This window comes from Bombus fervidus, chromosome 1 (genome assembly GCF_041682495.2).
Source record: "Bombus fervidus isolate BK054 chromosome 1, iyBomFerv1, whole genome shotgun sequence".
NCBI classification, from domain to species: domain Eukaryota; kingdom Metazoa; phylum Arthropoda; class Insecta; order Hymenoptera; family Apidae; genus Bombus; species Bombus fervidus.
This window is the reverse complement of record NC_091517.1, coordinates 9593309-9607363: the sequence shown is the minus strand read 5'-3', so window position 1 is coordinate 9607363 and position 14055 is coordinate 9593309. Positions and strand designations below refer to the sequence as shown.

Below are 14055 nucleotides of genomic sequence, written 5' to 3'. Positions count from 1 at the left end.
TTATATATAATATATACATATATATAACATGAACATGTGTATGTACCCGAAACATTTATCCAAACTTTATTTTGCCAACTTCCTTAATTTAAATAAATATTTTTGCATTGATAATACTTAAATAGTACTAATTCATCTTTGCGTAATAAACATATGCATATATATAATTCTAAAAAATATATATATTATTTATTTATGTATTTTAAATATGTGTTAACGAATAGAATTTAAATGTTATGGAAGAGAACTTTATTTGCCAACTTTTTTCTTCTAGTTATCCAGACATGCTGCATACACTTCTGTTTCAAGCACTGTCTTCACTGATATATCTTTCTAAAATAATTACCAGTCTTCAAAATATTATATTCTATGACCGACGCTTGCGCTGTACTGCTCTTTCTGTGAAAGCACAGTTCTTTCAGTCATAAACTTTTGCTTTGTAATATTGTATATTTTCAAAACAATTTGTTAAAATATTTCTATTTTGTGTGAAATACGTTTTAAACCTCACATATTAGAGTTAATCAAACAAAATTAATCATTAGTAGCAATTTCCTGAAAGAAATATTAGAATAGTTTTATTTGTATCACTGCTTCATGTTCCATCATGAGTGACTATTCAGCGGTTGCTCCGCCTCAGAATTTTAGTCAAAGCTCAGCATTTGCGGCAGCTTTGCAACGTGCAAAACAAGTAAGTAAATACGTTAAGTTAATACGGTTTAGGTTATGGTTAAATCATATTTCCGTAAGTAGGCCATATCACACTTTACACCTTTGTTAGAACCATACGTCGACTTTTATCATCAACAAACAAAAATCTCATATCTGTATGAGTAATCGCATTTGTTTCGGTTAATGGTGTTCTATTTAAACGTTTATTGACTTTGATTTGGAAATTATAAAAAAAAAAAGGAGTTCGGAATGTTTACACGATATTCATAGTGTTAATAAATTTTAATTTACAGTGCTTATTTGTTTTATTTAATTTGTGTCATTTATACGCACATAATTCATATATGTATGAATTATATATTTTTAATAAATATAGTAAAAAAGTTTTGATTGGTATGTTATCCTATAATTATTAGTATTGTCTTTTGATTTATTTATATTAGTTAAATATATTTGGTTTCAATAAGCTATGAATAATTTAAACTTTTTATAATTATATGTTTTAGATAGCTGCAAAGATTAATCCAGCTGGTGCTCAAAATAATCAAGATACAAAGTTGAAACGACCCCTTGAAGATGGATCAGGTAATATTATACGTATATGCAATAAAAATTTATTATAAAATTAAGTATACTAAGAATTGAATTTAAAATTAAGATGTATATATATAAAAATAATGCTGATACAATACATATTTAGAATTTCTTTAAGTATAACAAGAATTTTACTATAAGATATCAATAGAGAATGAAAATAAACTATATTTTTAACATGGATTCACGACTTTAGAACCTGAAGCAAAAAAAATGGCATCACTGGTATCAGACCCATTAATGGGACTTCGAGGCCCAGCAGGAAGTAATGCATTAGGGGAATCAATTAATCCAACAGGACGAACAGGACAAGCAGGATCTTCAGGAGGACCAATTGGAAATGTAGGAGGTATTTGTAATGAAGATATCAGAGTTCCAGATAACATGGTTGGACTGAGTAAGTAAACATTTATTTGTATACAGGATGACAAAATAGATGATCAAATTTTGATATTATATTTTACTTTTCTTAAGAATGAAGATAGGTCATACAAACATAAGTCCAGCAACTTTTGTTTCTGAGATATTAAACACTTCTTAGCATTATTTTATTAATTATTAGCATTTTATAAAATTACAGGCATTGTAAGCATAAATGAAGAGTGTTTATAACTCAGAAAAGCTCCTAGACCTATCTTTATGTAATCCTTTTTCAAAATAAGAAAAAACAGAATGTTGTTATAAAATTTGACTACTTACTTCAGTATATTATCCTATATATTTCTTCTTTCTTGAAAAATCAATTGATATACATAAAAATATGTTTATATGTTTTAGATATTCTCGATATCTATGCATTAAATTTAAATCAAAAAGTACTATTTTTTGATTTGCAATTAGCATTATGTTATGTTTCAATACTCTTTTATAAATCTTATAACTACCATAAAAGAATTTACCAACATTAATGACAACAGATTTAATGTAGTTTATATAAATTCAAACTAGCAATTAGCATAATAAGTTTGAATGGATTATCATAATTAATAATAATATCTTTACAGTAATTGGCAGAGGTGGAGAACAAATAACAAGATTGCAGAGTGAAACAGGATGTAAAATACAAATGGCACCAGAAAGTGGTGGGCTACCTGAACGTCTTTGCACATTAACTGGCTCACGAGAAGCTGTCAAGTAACTTGTTTTTCCCTTCTTATTTCGTTAATTTCAACTATTTTGTATGCAATGCAATTTCCACTTTATAAAGTTTTGCCTAGAACAAAGGATTACTTCGTGGTGTTATGTCAAGTGGCACTTATTGATTACACTCATAATGCAAAATATATATTTTACATCTGTACATATGCTTATGTATATATACATACAGTTATATATATATACATAGAAAGAAAGGAAGAAAGAATTATATGTGCATATATATAAATATGTATTTACATATATGTGTGTACATTTTATAAACACATATACAGGAAAACAAACCTGCTATCCTCCTTATATTTGATATATACGAAATTATTAGATTATTATTAATTTAAATAACAAATTATCCACCTAGTTCCACTGTAAAATCTCCTAGAAACACCTGAAAGTATCAACTATTTGACAAAATGGTTTAAAAATCTACATTGTGATGTTGTAATATATAATTATAATGCTTTATATACACTGACTGTACTCATTAGAAAATGTGCTGCAAGCACAGATAGTACTGGTGAAATATAGTTTGCGTGTGTTTAGTATACTCCATATGCTATCACTTCATGTTAACATGCATTTCTTAAATGTAGGTTACATGCTTTCGCATATTGAAATTGTCAAATGTTTTACAGAGTCTTTACTTAGCTCCTGGATGTGAATAGCGGGCTCATACTTGACTTTACATACGCTTCAGAATATTTTCCCATTGAGAATTTATCAATAAGTTGTGGCTTTTAATTTAATAATTTTGTACTTACTAATAGTTTTTTGCTTTCAATAGGATATGGAGAGAAAGAAGGAAGGAAGGAGGATAGGATATGCATGGGGACGTGTTATTCGCAACAAGAAGAGAAATTGAATTTTTATTTCTTTAAATCTGCTTATAATTAAGCCTACGACATTTTAACATGAAATTTAATTTTATTATACACTTAAGAAATAACTCTTTGTCCAACAAAATGTTAATGTTACATTCATGACTTATAATACCTTGGCACACAGTAGACATCACATCATGTGTTGCAAACAAATTACATTACTGTACATTAATAGATTATATTATAATTCTAACTTAGCATTATTCACAATTACATTGCACATTTAAATTGTGTGTGTTTCAGTCGAGCGAAAGAATTGGTATTATCAATTGTAAATCAGAGAAGTAGAACTGAAGGAATTGGTGATATGGGTGGAAGCAGTGGTGGAATAATGAGTCATTCAGGATTTGTTGAAATAATGATTCCTGGGCCAAAAGTTGGTTTAATTATTGGAAAAGGCGGAGAAACGATAAAACAACTTCAAGAAAAATCTGGAGCTAAGATGGTTGTTATTCAAGAAGGTCCTTCTCAAGAACAAGAAAAACCTTTAAGGTAATAATAATTACAATTTTATTTTTTGTTCCTTTTGTAATTTATTTTTGTGTAAAGAAGAATCATTTTTGAAATGTAAACTGCTTTAAGAGATAGTAAAGCTATAGCTCTTTTTTTTTTATATAGGATAACTGGTGATCCACAAAAGGTAGAATATGCTAAACAACTAGTATATGAATTAATAGCTGAAAAAGAAATGCAAATGTTTCATAGAGGTGCAAGAGGAAATGATAGGAGTGGAAATTATTCAAATGATAGTAGTTTTAACCATGGTTCTGGAACCACTGATGGAGTGGAAGTACGATATCATATTTTTTTACAAATATCAGTAATTTCTATCTATAATATTTAGAAACTATTTTGTAGTTATGTTCGTATTTGTATAAACAAATATTGTATTTAATTATTAGGTACTTGTTCCAAGAGCAGCAGTAGGTGTTGTTATTGGTAAAGGAGGAGATATGATTAAAAAAATACAGGCAGAGACTGGTGCAAGAGTTCAATTTCAACAGGGACGGGAGGATGGCCCAGGGGACAGAAAGTGCATAGTGTCTGGCAAACATCAAGCTGTAGAACAAGTGCGTCAACGCATTCAGGAACTTATTGATAGTGTAATGGTAATTATTATATCTTTTCTATATTGTGTTATCATATCTTCTTTACATTTCATAAGAATAATATTACCTTCATCTCAATCTTTGTACTTATTTTTTAGAGAAGAGATGATGGTAGAAGTAATATAGGAGCAAGAAGTGGCCCACGAGGCAATGGATTTGGCAATAATCGCAATCCAAATGAATATGGTGGATGGGATAGGCGTCAAGGAGGACCTATGCAAGATAAAATAGAAACAATGTTCACTGTCCCATCTTCGAAATGTGGTATTATTATAGGAAAAGGTAAAATTATATTGATTTTTATATAAGTTAAGTATCCTTTATGTTAGAAATATTGTGAGCATTTAATTACTTTAGGTGGTGAAACCATTAAACAAATAAATCAGCAGACTGGAGCACATTGTGAACTAGATAGAAGAAATCAAAGTAATGAAAATGAAAAAATTTTCATAATTCGTGGAAACCCTGAACAAGTGGAGCATGCAAAAAGAATATTTAGTGAAAAGTTAGGCATGGTAAATATTTGATAATACAATCTCTAAGTATGTGTGAGAAAAATATTATTAACTTACTTAATAACTCATTGATATAAATTAAATCAAAGGCTCCAGCTAATACATCATTTACTGGTACACAAGGAGCAATTGGATATAATCCAACTTGGAATGCTGGAACAGCTTACCAAGCCTGGCCAAACCAACCTCAAACTACTGATACAAGTATGTTTACATTTACATTGTAAAAAGACATAAGTACTCAATGCATATATTCTATTATACATTATACATTGATTAAGGTACAGCAAGTCAAGCTCCTGTTCAAGTAAATCCACAAACAGGACAACCAGATTATAGTGCACAATGGGCAGAATATTATCGATCATTAGGTATGCATAGAGAAGCAGATATGATTGAACAACAAGCAAAACAAGGAAAACAAGATCATAATCAACAGTCAGGTAAAATATTATAAAAATGCAAAAGTCAGGCAGGTTGGTACAAAATATGAACATTAAAAAAAGTTTATTTTTACATTTAGGAAATACACAAAACCAAACTAATACATCAACAGCTAATACTGCTGGTCCAGCACAACAACAGCAACCACAAACGCAACAGCAACAACAACAAACTGGAGCTACACAGAATGGAGGTCAGGCTGATTATAGTGCACAATGGGCAGAGTATTATAGAAGTATTGGTAAAATAAAAGAAGCAGAAGCTATAGAAGCTCAAATGAAAGCAGGGAAGGTATGTTAATTATCACAAATATGAAAAACTATAGCACAATGGATTGTAATGTATAAAAAATAGTAAATTTTATATTTTTATTAGTTGGGAATGCAAAACAATCAAATGGCTCAAAATATGCAACAAAGTATGCAAGGTCAATCTGGTCCAGCGAGTGGGACTCCTAATGCATTTCCACAAGCTTACGGTAGTTATCCAACAATAAACGCTAGTTCAACTCCAACAGGCTATTATGCAGCGGGAGCTGGAACTACCACACAGCCACAAACCGGTCAACAGAATCCGTCTTTTCCAACGGGCTATCAAAACTATCCTTACTCACAAACAAATACAGAAAGTTAAACTTCCATCAGGAAAAATATTAGCTGTAAGTATTTATTATTTATGTACCATAAATAAACATGCATGAATTATTAGAAAATTGTATGAGATAAAAGTTTTAGCCTAATAATATGTCAAGGAGATTTCTTGGTACAATTTTCCTACCTTCAATTTTATTTTATCTTTTAAATACTTTACAATGGAAGATCCAAGAATTTTGAGAAACTAATGATTTAATTCTTCTCTTTTTTTTTTCATATCTTTTTCCTTTTTTTGTATCATACAATTTTTCTAAATATTCATTTATATTAAGTCAATGTAAAATCGAGTGCAATAAAATCATGCAGTTTTTAAGTATTGTGAAATGTTTGAAGTTATATAATTATATAAAGTATACTAAAGTATGTAAAATATATAAAGTATGCTATAACTATACTATAATTTATTCCTAAATTACTCATGAACCTAAAAAAATATTCATGAAATTCAGAGATATAAACTTATTATAGTAAAAACTCTAATTTGATGAATTACGAAATTAGTAAGTGACATAAAGAGAGAGGGAAAGAAAGGAATTGATTTATCTTTTAATTAATTCTGACAAATGGAAAGCATTCATCGAAAAGGTTGTTTACAAATTTATACATGATTTCTATAGTATAGACTTTAAAGAAAATAAGTACAATAATTCATATTTCATGAATATTGTATATATTATGTACATTTATATATATGTTTACATGTTTCAGTACAAAACAAATTACGATTAAACAAAATATCCTCTTCTCTACTTAGGAAAAATTGTTTTCTGATATAATACACACAAAATAATTTGATACAACATGATTGTTTGTGCATATATTAATCATATGTTATTATGTTCAATCACTTACATTTATATTGGCTTGATATATTTATTGTTTATTATGAAAATCAATGGTGTAAGAAGAAGGAAATATCATACCCACACTGATAACTGTTGATACTTTCAGGGAGATAAATGTTTGTAAAAATGACAAATCTCTATGATATTTTAATGTTTTATTTAAATATTAATATGATATATTTTACACCTTTGAAAGTACATTTACATTTATATATGCTTCATGTGTTTTATTATTGTTTGTTTATTTCAGATAGTTTTCAGATAGTTTCCCATCAGGATGCGGTTAATGCCTGCTGTAACTTCATATACTGTTTACAATAAATTACGATAGTTGATCGCTTCGCAAAATCCATAAACTTTAAAAAATGCCACTAGAACCAACTATGTTTTGTTTATACCATAATATTTTGTGTTCTTTTATATACATAGATATATACATATTGTAGGATACTCATGGTTTTAATTTTAAGTAACGAGAGAAATGCCAGAATTTAACATTATATGATATTAACATGATGTCTACTTGTGTTTTACTTATAATATTGTATGTATTTTTGTTCCATAACACCTGATTGTAACATAAATTGAAACTGGCAGGTGAAGCAGCAGGTGAGAAACAGGAACGAGGAATCTACAACAAAATATCCATATTATGCTTCCCATTTATCATTAAAGATACTAAAAATTATCCTTACCAATGTATTGATAAGAAATACATTTAGATACTTATTTCGATATATCATTATTTATGTTTCACTGGTTCATTCATGAAACATTTATCCTTAGCGAATTAGGAAAACTTTATAAGTATAAAGCTGGCTATAAAGACAGCTAAAATTCGTTTCTATTGTTTATGAACTGTTTTATCTATTATGTATGCATATGATACACATATGATGGTCTACGTACACATATATGCTATTATAACAATACTAAATACAATTTTACCTTGGTTTCTTTGCTTTTTCTTGTCATATACCACTACTATTTTAGATTTTTGGAGCAGCCAATTGTAGGGATGTTTACCTGTTCTACAATAAATTTCATCAGGGGGATCTACTATTTTAAGACTTTCATTCAGCATTCTGTGTGTTTATATTCAAAGGAATCAGGACCTGCTAAACCAGAGAATAATGGATGGCATATCAAATCACACACATTATTTGTTATATATAACTTATAGAATATGTCTTACATATTATTTACTAATTTTCACAAATATATTAATTATAGTAGACAATTCTACTAGTCATATGTAAAACTAAGTTTCAAATTATCTAAATTTTATCAAAATTGAATTTATAAATTTTTGTCATCTACAATATTCAGATATTTTTTCTACGTATTTCTACATATATCATGTTAAGCATACTTGTAAACATGACTGGCATTTTTTTTTTTTTTTGCTATATATTTATTGTTTCTTCACATATGATATTTTACTTATTAAAACAAACTAATTGTATAACTGAATTTCAAATAAGTAATGTAAGAATGTTGTTTGTATACTTATTGTTTCATTTTTTACTTATGAATTGCATAAAAATTTTGACATGTGGTATTGGATGTGTACTAGATACAATTTCAAACAGAACTTGTTATTTACATTTTTTTAATGTTGTGATTTACGCTTGCAATGATAAAAGAAAGTATTCAATTTTATTAAAAAGTGACAATTATTAATATATATGTATTGATACACATATGCATAATAAAATTATTTTTTTTACTCATAACATATTTTTATGTATTTTATAAATACATTACTTTCTTGTACGTATCAAACATATTTGATTTTTCAGGATCAGAACTTTATTTGTTTTGTATACCTGTATTTGTTGCTAATATTATATTATACTTAAATATAGTTTATTTGTATGGTTGAATATCTATCTGTACAAATATATTTAAACATAGCCGAAAATAGCATGATTGAAAGAAAACTTTATATAAATGTAGTCTTATTAAATCACAATCTCTACATCTAGGTAGTGTAGATATAATAATGACTGAAGTACAAAATGAATTTTGCCTTATATTTTTTTATAGAGTTGTATAATATGAAAATTCAAATTTTGATTTATCCTTTTTGTTACAGTTATGAATTAAACCGGCAGTGATTTGGTATGATTTTTAATACCATGTATTCCCTTTTTCTGTTACAACTTAAAATTTTAATGTGTGTCTTGTTCTCTAATATATGTTTAAGTACAATTAATACAGTATAATTAATAGCAAGTTATGTACAAACGTTATATTAGACATTTAAATTAAGGAGAATTATTTTTATTTTATGTAACAGCAAAAAGTTTAAAAAATGTATATTTATATTTGTTTTAGTAATATATTTTATATATCAGTTACAATTTATTTAAAGTAAGTAAAACCAAATAGTACTTAATTTTTTTATTATTTAAAAGATAGAGTAGTTTGTGTATTAATGATATTTGAATATAATTGTTAACGTGAAATATTATACACAATTTTTTTAAAGATTATATTTATTATATTTTTTTAATTATAGCAGTAGTTACAAATAATGAAAATGTTTCAGGAACAAAGATGGTACGTTTCATACATTCTAATCAAGAAATTCAAATAATGGATATTTGAAGCGTATGATATTTAACATAAAATGTTAGCTTCAATAATATTTAAAGGAAAGGTTTGTAAGGTTTGTAGAACTATTAATTTGTGAAATATTACAAAAAATATCTTAATAAAACATGATTCTCAAGATATAATTATTTATTATTCATAAAATAATCACCAATTAAATATTTCAGAATTCCAGCTTTTAATATTTTTACTAACATATTATTTGGCATAATATTACTATACATATATTTAAAATTCGTATTCCACACATGCATGTATATGTAAATTTACTTTCTGCATATGTACATATATGTAATCAAGTAATGTAAAATGTAATGTAAATGTAAATGTGGAAGTTATATGCATATATGCATCAAATATATAATCCTGCTAGCTTTATAGAATCATTTTACAAAATAAATTTAAATATATTTCATTCTAATATTGGCAGATTCTACTTGTATGTGTATTACTATTAAATATGCGTAATGTTATATATGTATATGTCTATATACAATTAAGCTTGAAATACTCATAAAAAGATTATAAATACAAAAATAAAGTTCACATATTTGTGCTCTTAAGCGTTATTTCTTTTGAATTCATCGAATCCAGTGTAATTTAAAATTGTCGTCAAAACGTATGTACACTTACATTAGTTGAAGCTTTTAAATTTTTACATAAACATTATTTGCCAGCAAATAACAGCATTTGTTAATTGATCCATTGTAATAATAATTTCCCTAAATGTGTACTACAATAGATTAAATAATTAGAATAGCTTCAGATTTCTGGTGGTGGTCCATACATTGGATTTAATTGTTGCGTACAGCGTATAAATGTAGCACGACGTGGGAGTTCACGTAACCGTTCAGCTCCCGTATATGTGCATGCAGAACGCAAACCTCCTAATATATCTAATATAGTATTTTCCACTGGTCCTTTATAAGGCACTTCCACAGTTTTACCTTCTGATGATCTAAAAAGGTTTAAAGAATAAAATTAAGAATATAATTTACTTTAAAATTATAATTATATCCATATACCAACCTATATTCAGCAACACCAGCATGCTTCTTCATTGCTGTGCTTGAAGCCATACCATAAAAAAGTTTATATTTTTTGCCATTTTTTTCTATACAATCACCTCCACATTCATCATGTCCCGCAAACATACCACCTGCCATTACAAAATCTGCTCCAGCACCAAAAGCTTTTGCTAAATCACCTGGACAAGTACAACCACCATCCTAAAACAAAATACATTTGTTAATAATTCACATAAAATTATATTCATACAAAGATTATTACATATACAAACACAGTATACTGTTACTTACAGAAATAATATGTCCTTTTAAACCATGAGCCGCATCTGCACATTCAATTACAGCACTTAGCTGTGGATATCCTACACCAGTTTTCATTCGTGTAGTACACACAGATCCAGGGCCAATTCCAACTTTTACTATATCAGCTCCAGATAATATTAATTCTTCTACCATCTCACCAGTAACTACATTTCCTGCCTACAATAGCAGCAATAAATCTTTACTTTCAAATACAAGATCTAAATTAGTGGTAAAAAATTTAATTCTTGTTGTTTTTTCTTTAAAAATTATAATATAGTTACTTACAATTATTGTGTGATTAGGAAACTCAGCCCTCACTTTTCTAACATATTCAACAAAATGTTGAGAATAACCATTAGCTACGTCTAAACAAATAAAAGATAATTCTGGTACAGCTGTCAAGACATTTGACAACCGTTCAAAGTCTTCTTTCCCTGTGCCAGAGCTGGCAGCTACATATTTAAGATTTTCTGCATTTTCAGAAGCAAAATCCTTCCATTCTTCCACCGAATAATATTTATGAATGGTAGTAAATAGACCGTACTAAAAATGTAATAAAAGGAATATGAAGACATCAAATTTGTTCATATTCTGTGATTCTACAATATAACATTATACATTTATTAATCATAATAATAATAGTTTTTACTACAAGAGTCAGTTTTATTGCAGCATATTAAAGAATAAACATTTGGAACATACCTTTGATAAAGCTTTAGCCATTTCAAATGTTCCTACTGTATCCATATTTGAAGCGATTATAGGTATTCCCTTGTAAGTTTGTTTTGAATTACGAAATGTAATTTCTGTAAATAAATCAACCTAGAATTGTAACGTATTTCATTCATTAATAATAAGAAATTAATTAATTTGAAATAATATTAATAAATACTCATAAAAAATGAGATATATAAATACACATGTTCTTGACTATGTATTAAGTTGCAAATATATAAATTTTTTATAATTATGATATCAAATTTATTATCTGTTAATAGTAAGTTTTAATAAACAGAAATAATATGAAAATTTAATAAGTAGAAATTTCAATAATATTCTTGTGTTCATGAAAAACACTTTTATTATACATATTAAGAAAAAGTGCCTTTTTACATATTAATTACGAAAAGTTTGTATTATTATAATTTTACATTCTATTAACTATATATGAAACTTGATTAAAACTCTAAAAAAAAAGGATGAAAAATGTAGCCTTGTCTGCCAATCTTAATAAAATTTATATAAGTATTACTTACTTCGGATCTGCTCTTTAACGTACTCCTTTTTGGGCGTAATAAAACATCTTTAAAATCTAATTTGATATCGTTTATAATATTAGGCATTTTTTAAAACAATTAGTTCCTCAGTCGCTTTTAGCACACGACTTCAATCCAGTCCTGTCGAGGGCTAATGATTATATGTATGTGAATGTGACTGCAGTTTCGCGCTGATCGCTGATCTCCTTAAATGTGTTTAATAGTCGTTGACTATGTGTTAGTAATTGAACATATCATTCGTTTAACACGTACAAATAGTAAGGCTTACCAATAAGATTGTAAGATATATGTATTGCAGTATTAATTAAACCAGATTAAACTTTATAAGATAACCAATAGCAAAAACAAAATTTACGTATATAATTCAACATACTTTATGATATTTATTTACTTTTAGGTAATTGTATTGCATAGTTCTTTATTAATATTATAAGTTTTCAATTTTTATACAATTTTATTTGATATATTTATTTATTTATCTTTTACTTATTTCAATTGTAAGAGTAAGTAAAAAGAATAATTTTACTACAGCCTTAATATTTACGTTTTAACTGAAACTATCAGTTTTTTGTCATAAGCTAATTTATTACTGCATCAACATTTCTGTTGCTAAGCAAATTAATAAAAATTCTTCAGGAAGCAGTTAGATACAGGATACAGAGTTATTCGTTTAACTCGGAGGAACCCGCGCTCGCGAGAACATTCATAATGACAGCAGTACAACATGTAAGTACGCTTACTATTACAATTATATGTCGCGCGCCATCTGTAAGCTGTTGCTAGAAGCATAATTATATGATAGGCGAGAACACAGAGCGGTTTGGATGCATGCGTTATCGCCAAAGGATTAATATTTCGAAATATCTGACATTACAATTAGGAGAAGACGATCACTGTTCTCTATACGATAAAGAGAAGCGAGTCTCGCGTTTTCGTCCGATGATTCTATTTACCCACGCGCTCACGAATATTGACATAGCTTCGAAATCAAAGCAAGCAATTAGCTGCTTCTGTGTATTCTCTCATTTAGCTCGATGTGCTTACTTGAAATGTAATTCCAATGTAATTATTCATATTTTTATAAACATCATGACCCTTTCCCTATTTCGTTCGACATTTTTTCTTTTTAACGTATTAAATATATTCTTCTGTTGTAACTTAAAATTTATTTACTGATGACTTTCTACAAATTGAATGCTATTATCTGATTATGGATGTGATCTCACTGTTGTAAATACATTAAATGTAGAAATGAGGAATAAGGAAAGCAAATGTGGTATAGCAAGACAATTCACGGAATTCATATCTAGACAGACCAGTTTAAAAAAGTAGAAATTAGTTTAACCCTCATAAGGCGATGGCTGAATCCGTCTGGCCTCGAATACGTTACGACCGAATTCCATTAGTTGGCAAGCGACGAAAGTTGTTCATGTTATAGCGATGAGAAATCGAACTAAAATCTAAACAATGCATGTAGCATCAGTTTTAGTATTCAATGTAATATCAGAATGTTGTTTTCGAACGGACTCGGACACAACCGCTTGTGTAGTTGACCTCATCGTCCACCTTTCGAGAATACCATATTCGGTATCATTCGGTAAGAATCTCAACAATTCAATTAAGACGATCTTACAACAATAAAATGAAGAATAAGAAACTTTATTTTCTTGTTTCGGCGATTTATTAATAATTGTGTCATTGTCGGTGCAGGTTATAGATAACACCAGGAACTATTTATATTACGAAATTATATATTATGCGTTGTAAGTTATAAATCGTAAATATTACCACTGTTGCTCCATGAAATTGATGGTTCAAAGCAATTCTCGTTGTTCCCTGTAATTTGTTCCGGTGATGACGCAATTATTGTTAAATCAACAAAATAAGAAAAATAAAAGTTTTTATATTTTTTATTTCATTGTTATAGCATTGTTTTGGTTGAATTGTTGAGATTCTTGCG

The 14055-nt window shown here is 28.0% G+C and overlaps 2 protein-coding genes across 6 annotated transcripts; one reads left to right on the top strand and one right to left on the bottom strand.

Moving 5' to 3' along the window:
* Positions 1-375: 375 nt before the first annotated feature.
* Psi (P-element somatic inhibitor) lies at positions 376-9081 on the top strand. Of its 4 annotated transcripts, none has more exons than XM_072022085.1 (14): positions 376-691; positions 1179-1257; positions 1463-1663; positions 2271-2400; positions 3546-3794; positions 3921-4092; positions 4205-4411; positions 4510-4693; positions 4769-4926; positions 5016-5130; positions 5208-5369; positions 5450-5661; positions 5746-6028; positions 8967-9081. In XM_072022085.1, the coding sequence occupies exons 1-13, from the start codon at positions 608-610 to the stop codon at positions 6001-6003; spliced, it is 2211 nt and encodes a 736-aa protein (XP_071878186.1). In that variant the 5' UTR covers positions 376-607; the 3' UTR covers positions 6004-6028; positions 8967-9081. The 4 variants fall into 4 exon arrangements, with proteins under 4 accessions (XP_071878186.1, XP_071878195.1, XP_071878175.1 ...); XM_072022094.1 differs by lacking the exon at positions 8967-9081 and adding an exon at positions 7862-8894; XM_072022074.1 differs by lacking the exon at positions 8967-9081 and adding an exon at positions 7123-7823.
* A 517-nt stretch (positions 9082-9598) lies between these two features.
* LOC139997980 (GMP reductase 1) lies at positions 9599-12296 on the bottom strand. 2 transcript variants are annotated; one of them, XM_072022150.1, is made up of 6 exons: positions 12075-12296; positions 11521-11640; positions 11104-11361; positions 10807-10995; positions 10517-10716; positions 9599-10445 (listed from the first exon to the last, which is right to left on the bottom strand). In XM_072022150.1, exons 1-6 carry the CDS (start codon positions 12159-12161, stop codon positions 10250-10252), a joined length of 1050 nt encoding a protein of 349 aa, XP_071878251.1. In that variant the 5' UTR covers positions 12162-12296; the 3' UTR covers positions 9599-10249. The 2 variants fall into 2 exon arrangements, with proteins under 2 accessions (XP_071878251.1, XP_071878261.1); XM_072022160.1 differs by having other exon boundaries at positions 11521-11624; positions 12075-12287.
* Positions 12297-14055: the final 1759 nt, after the last annotated feature.

Bases quoted from the DNA above. Each gene is read 5' to 3' on its own strand.
- Psi (XM_072022085.1), top strand. From the start codon at position 608: ATGAGTGACTATTCAGCGGTTGCTCCGCCTCAGAATTTTAGTCAAAGC. The intron at 692-1,178 runs GTAAGTAAATAC...TATATGTTTTAG, and splicing joins CTTTGCAACGTGCAAAACAA to ATAGCTGCAAAGATTAATCC. The intron at 3,795-3,920 runs GTAATAATAATT...TTTTTTATATAG, and splicing joins GAACAAGAAAAACCTTTAAG to GATAACTGGTGATCCACAAA.
- LOC139997980 (XM_072022150.1), bottom strand. From the start codon at position 12,161: ATGCCTAATATTATAAACGATATCAAATTAGATTTTAAAGATGTTTTA. The intron at 11,641-12,074 runs GTAAGTAATACT...TTACAATTCTAG, and splicing joins CGTTAAAGAGCAGATCCGAA to GTTGATTTATTTACAGAAAT. The intron at 10,446-10,516 runs GTTGGTATATGG...AAACCTTTTTAG, and splicing joins GCTGGTGTTGCTGAATATAG to ATCATCAGAAGGTAAAACTG.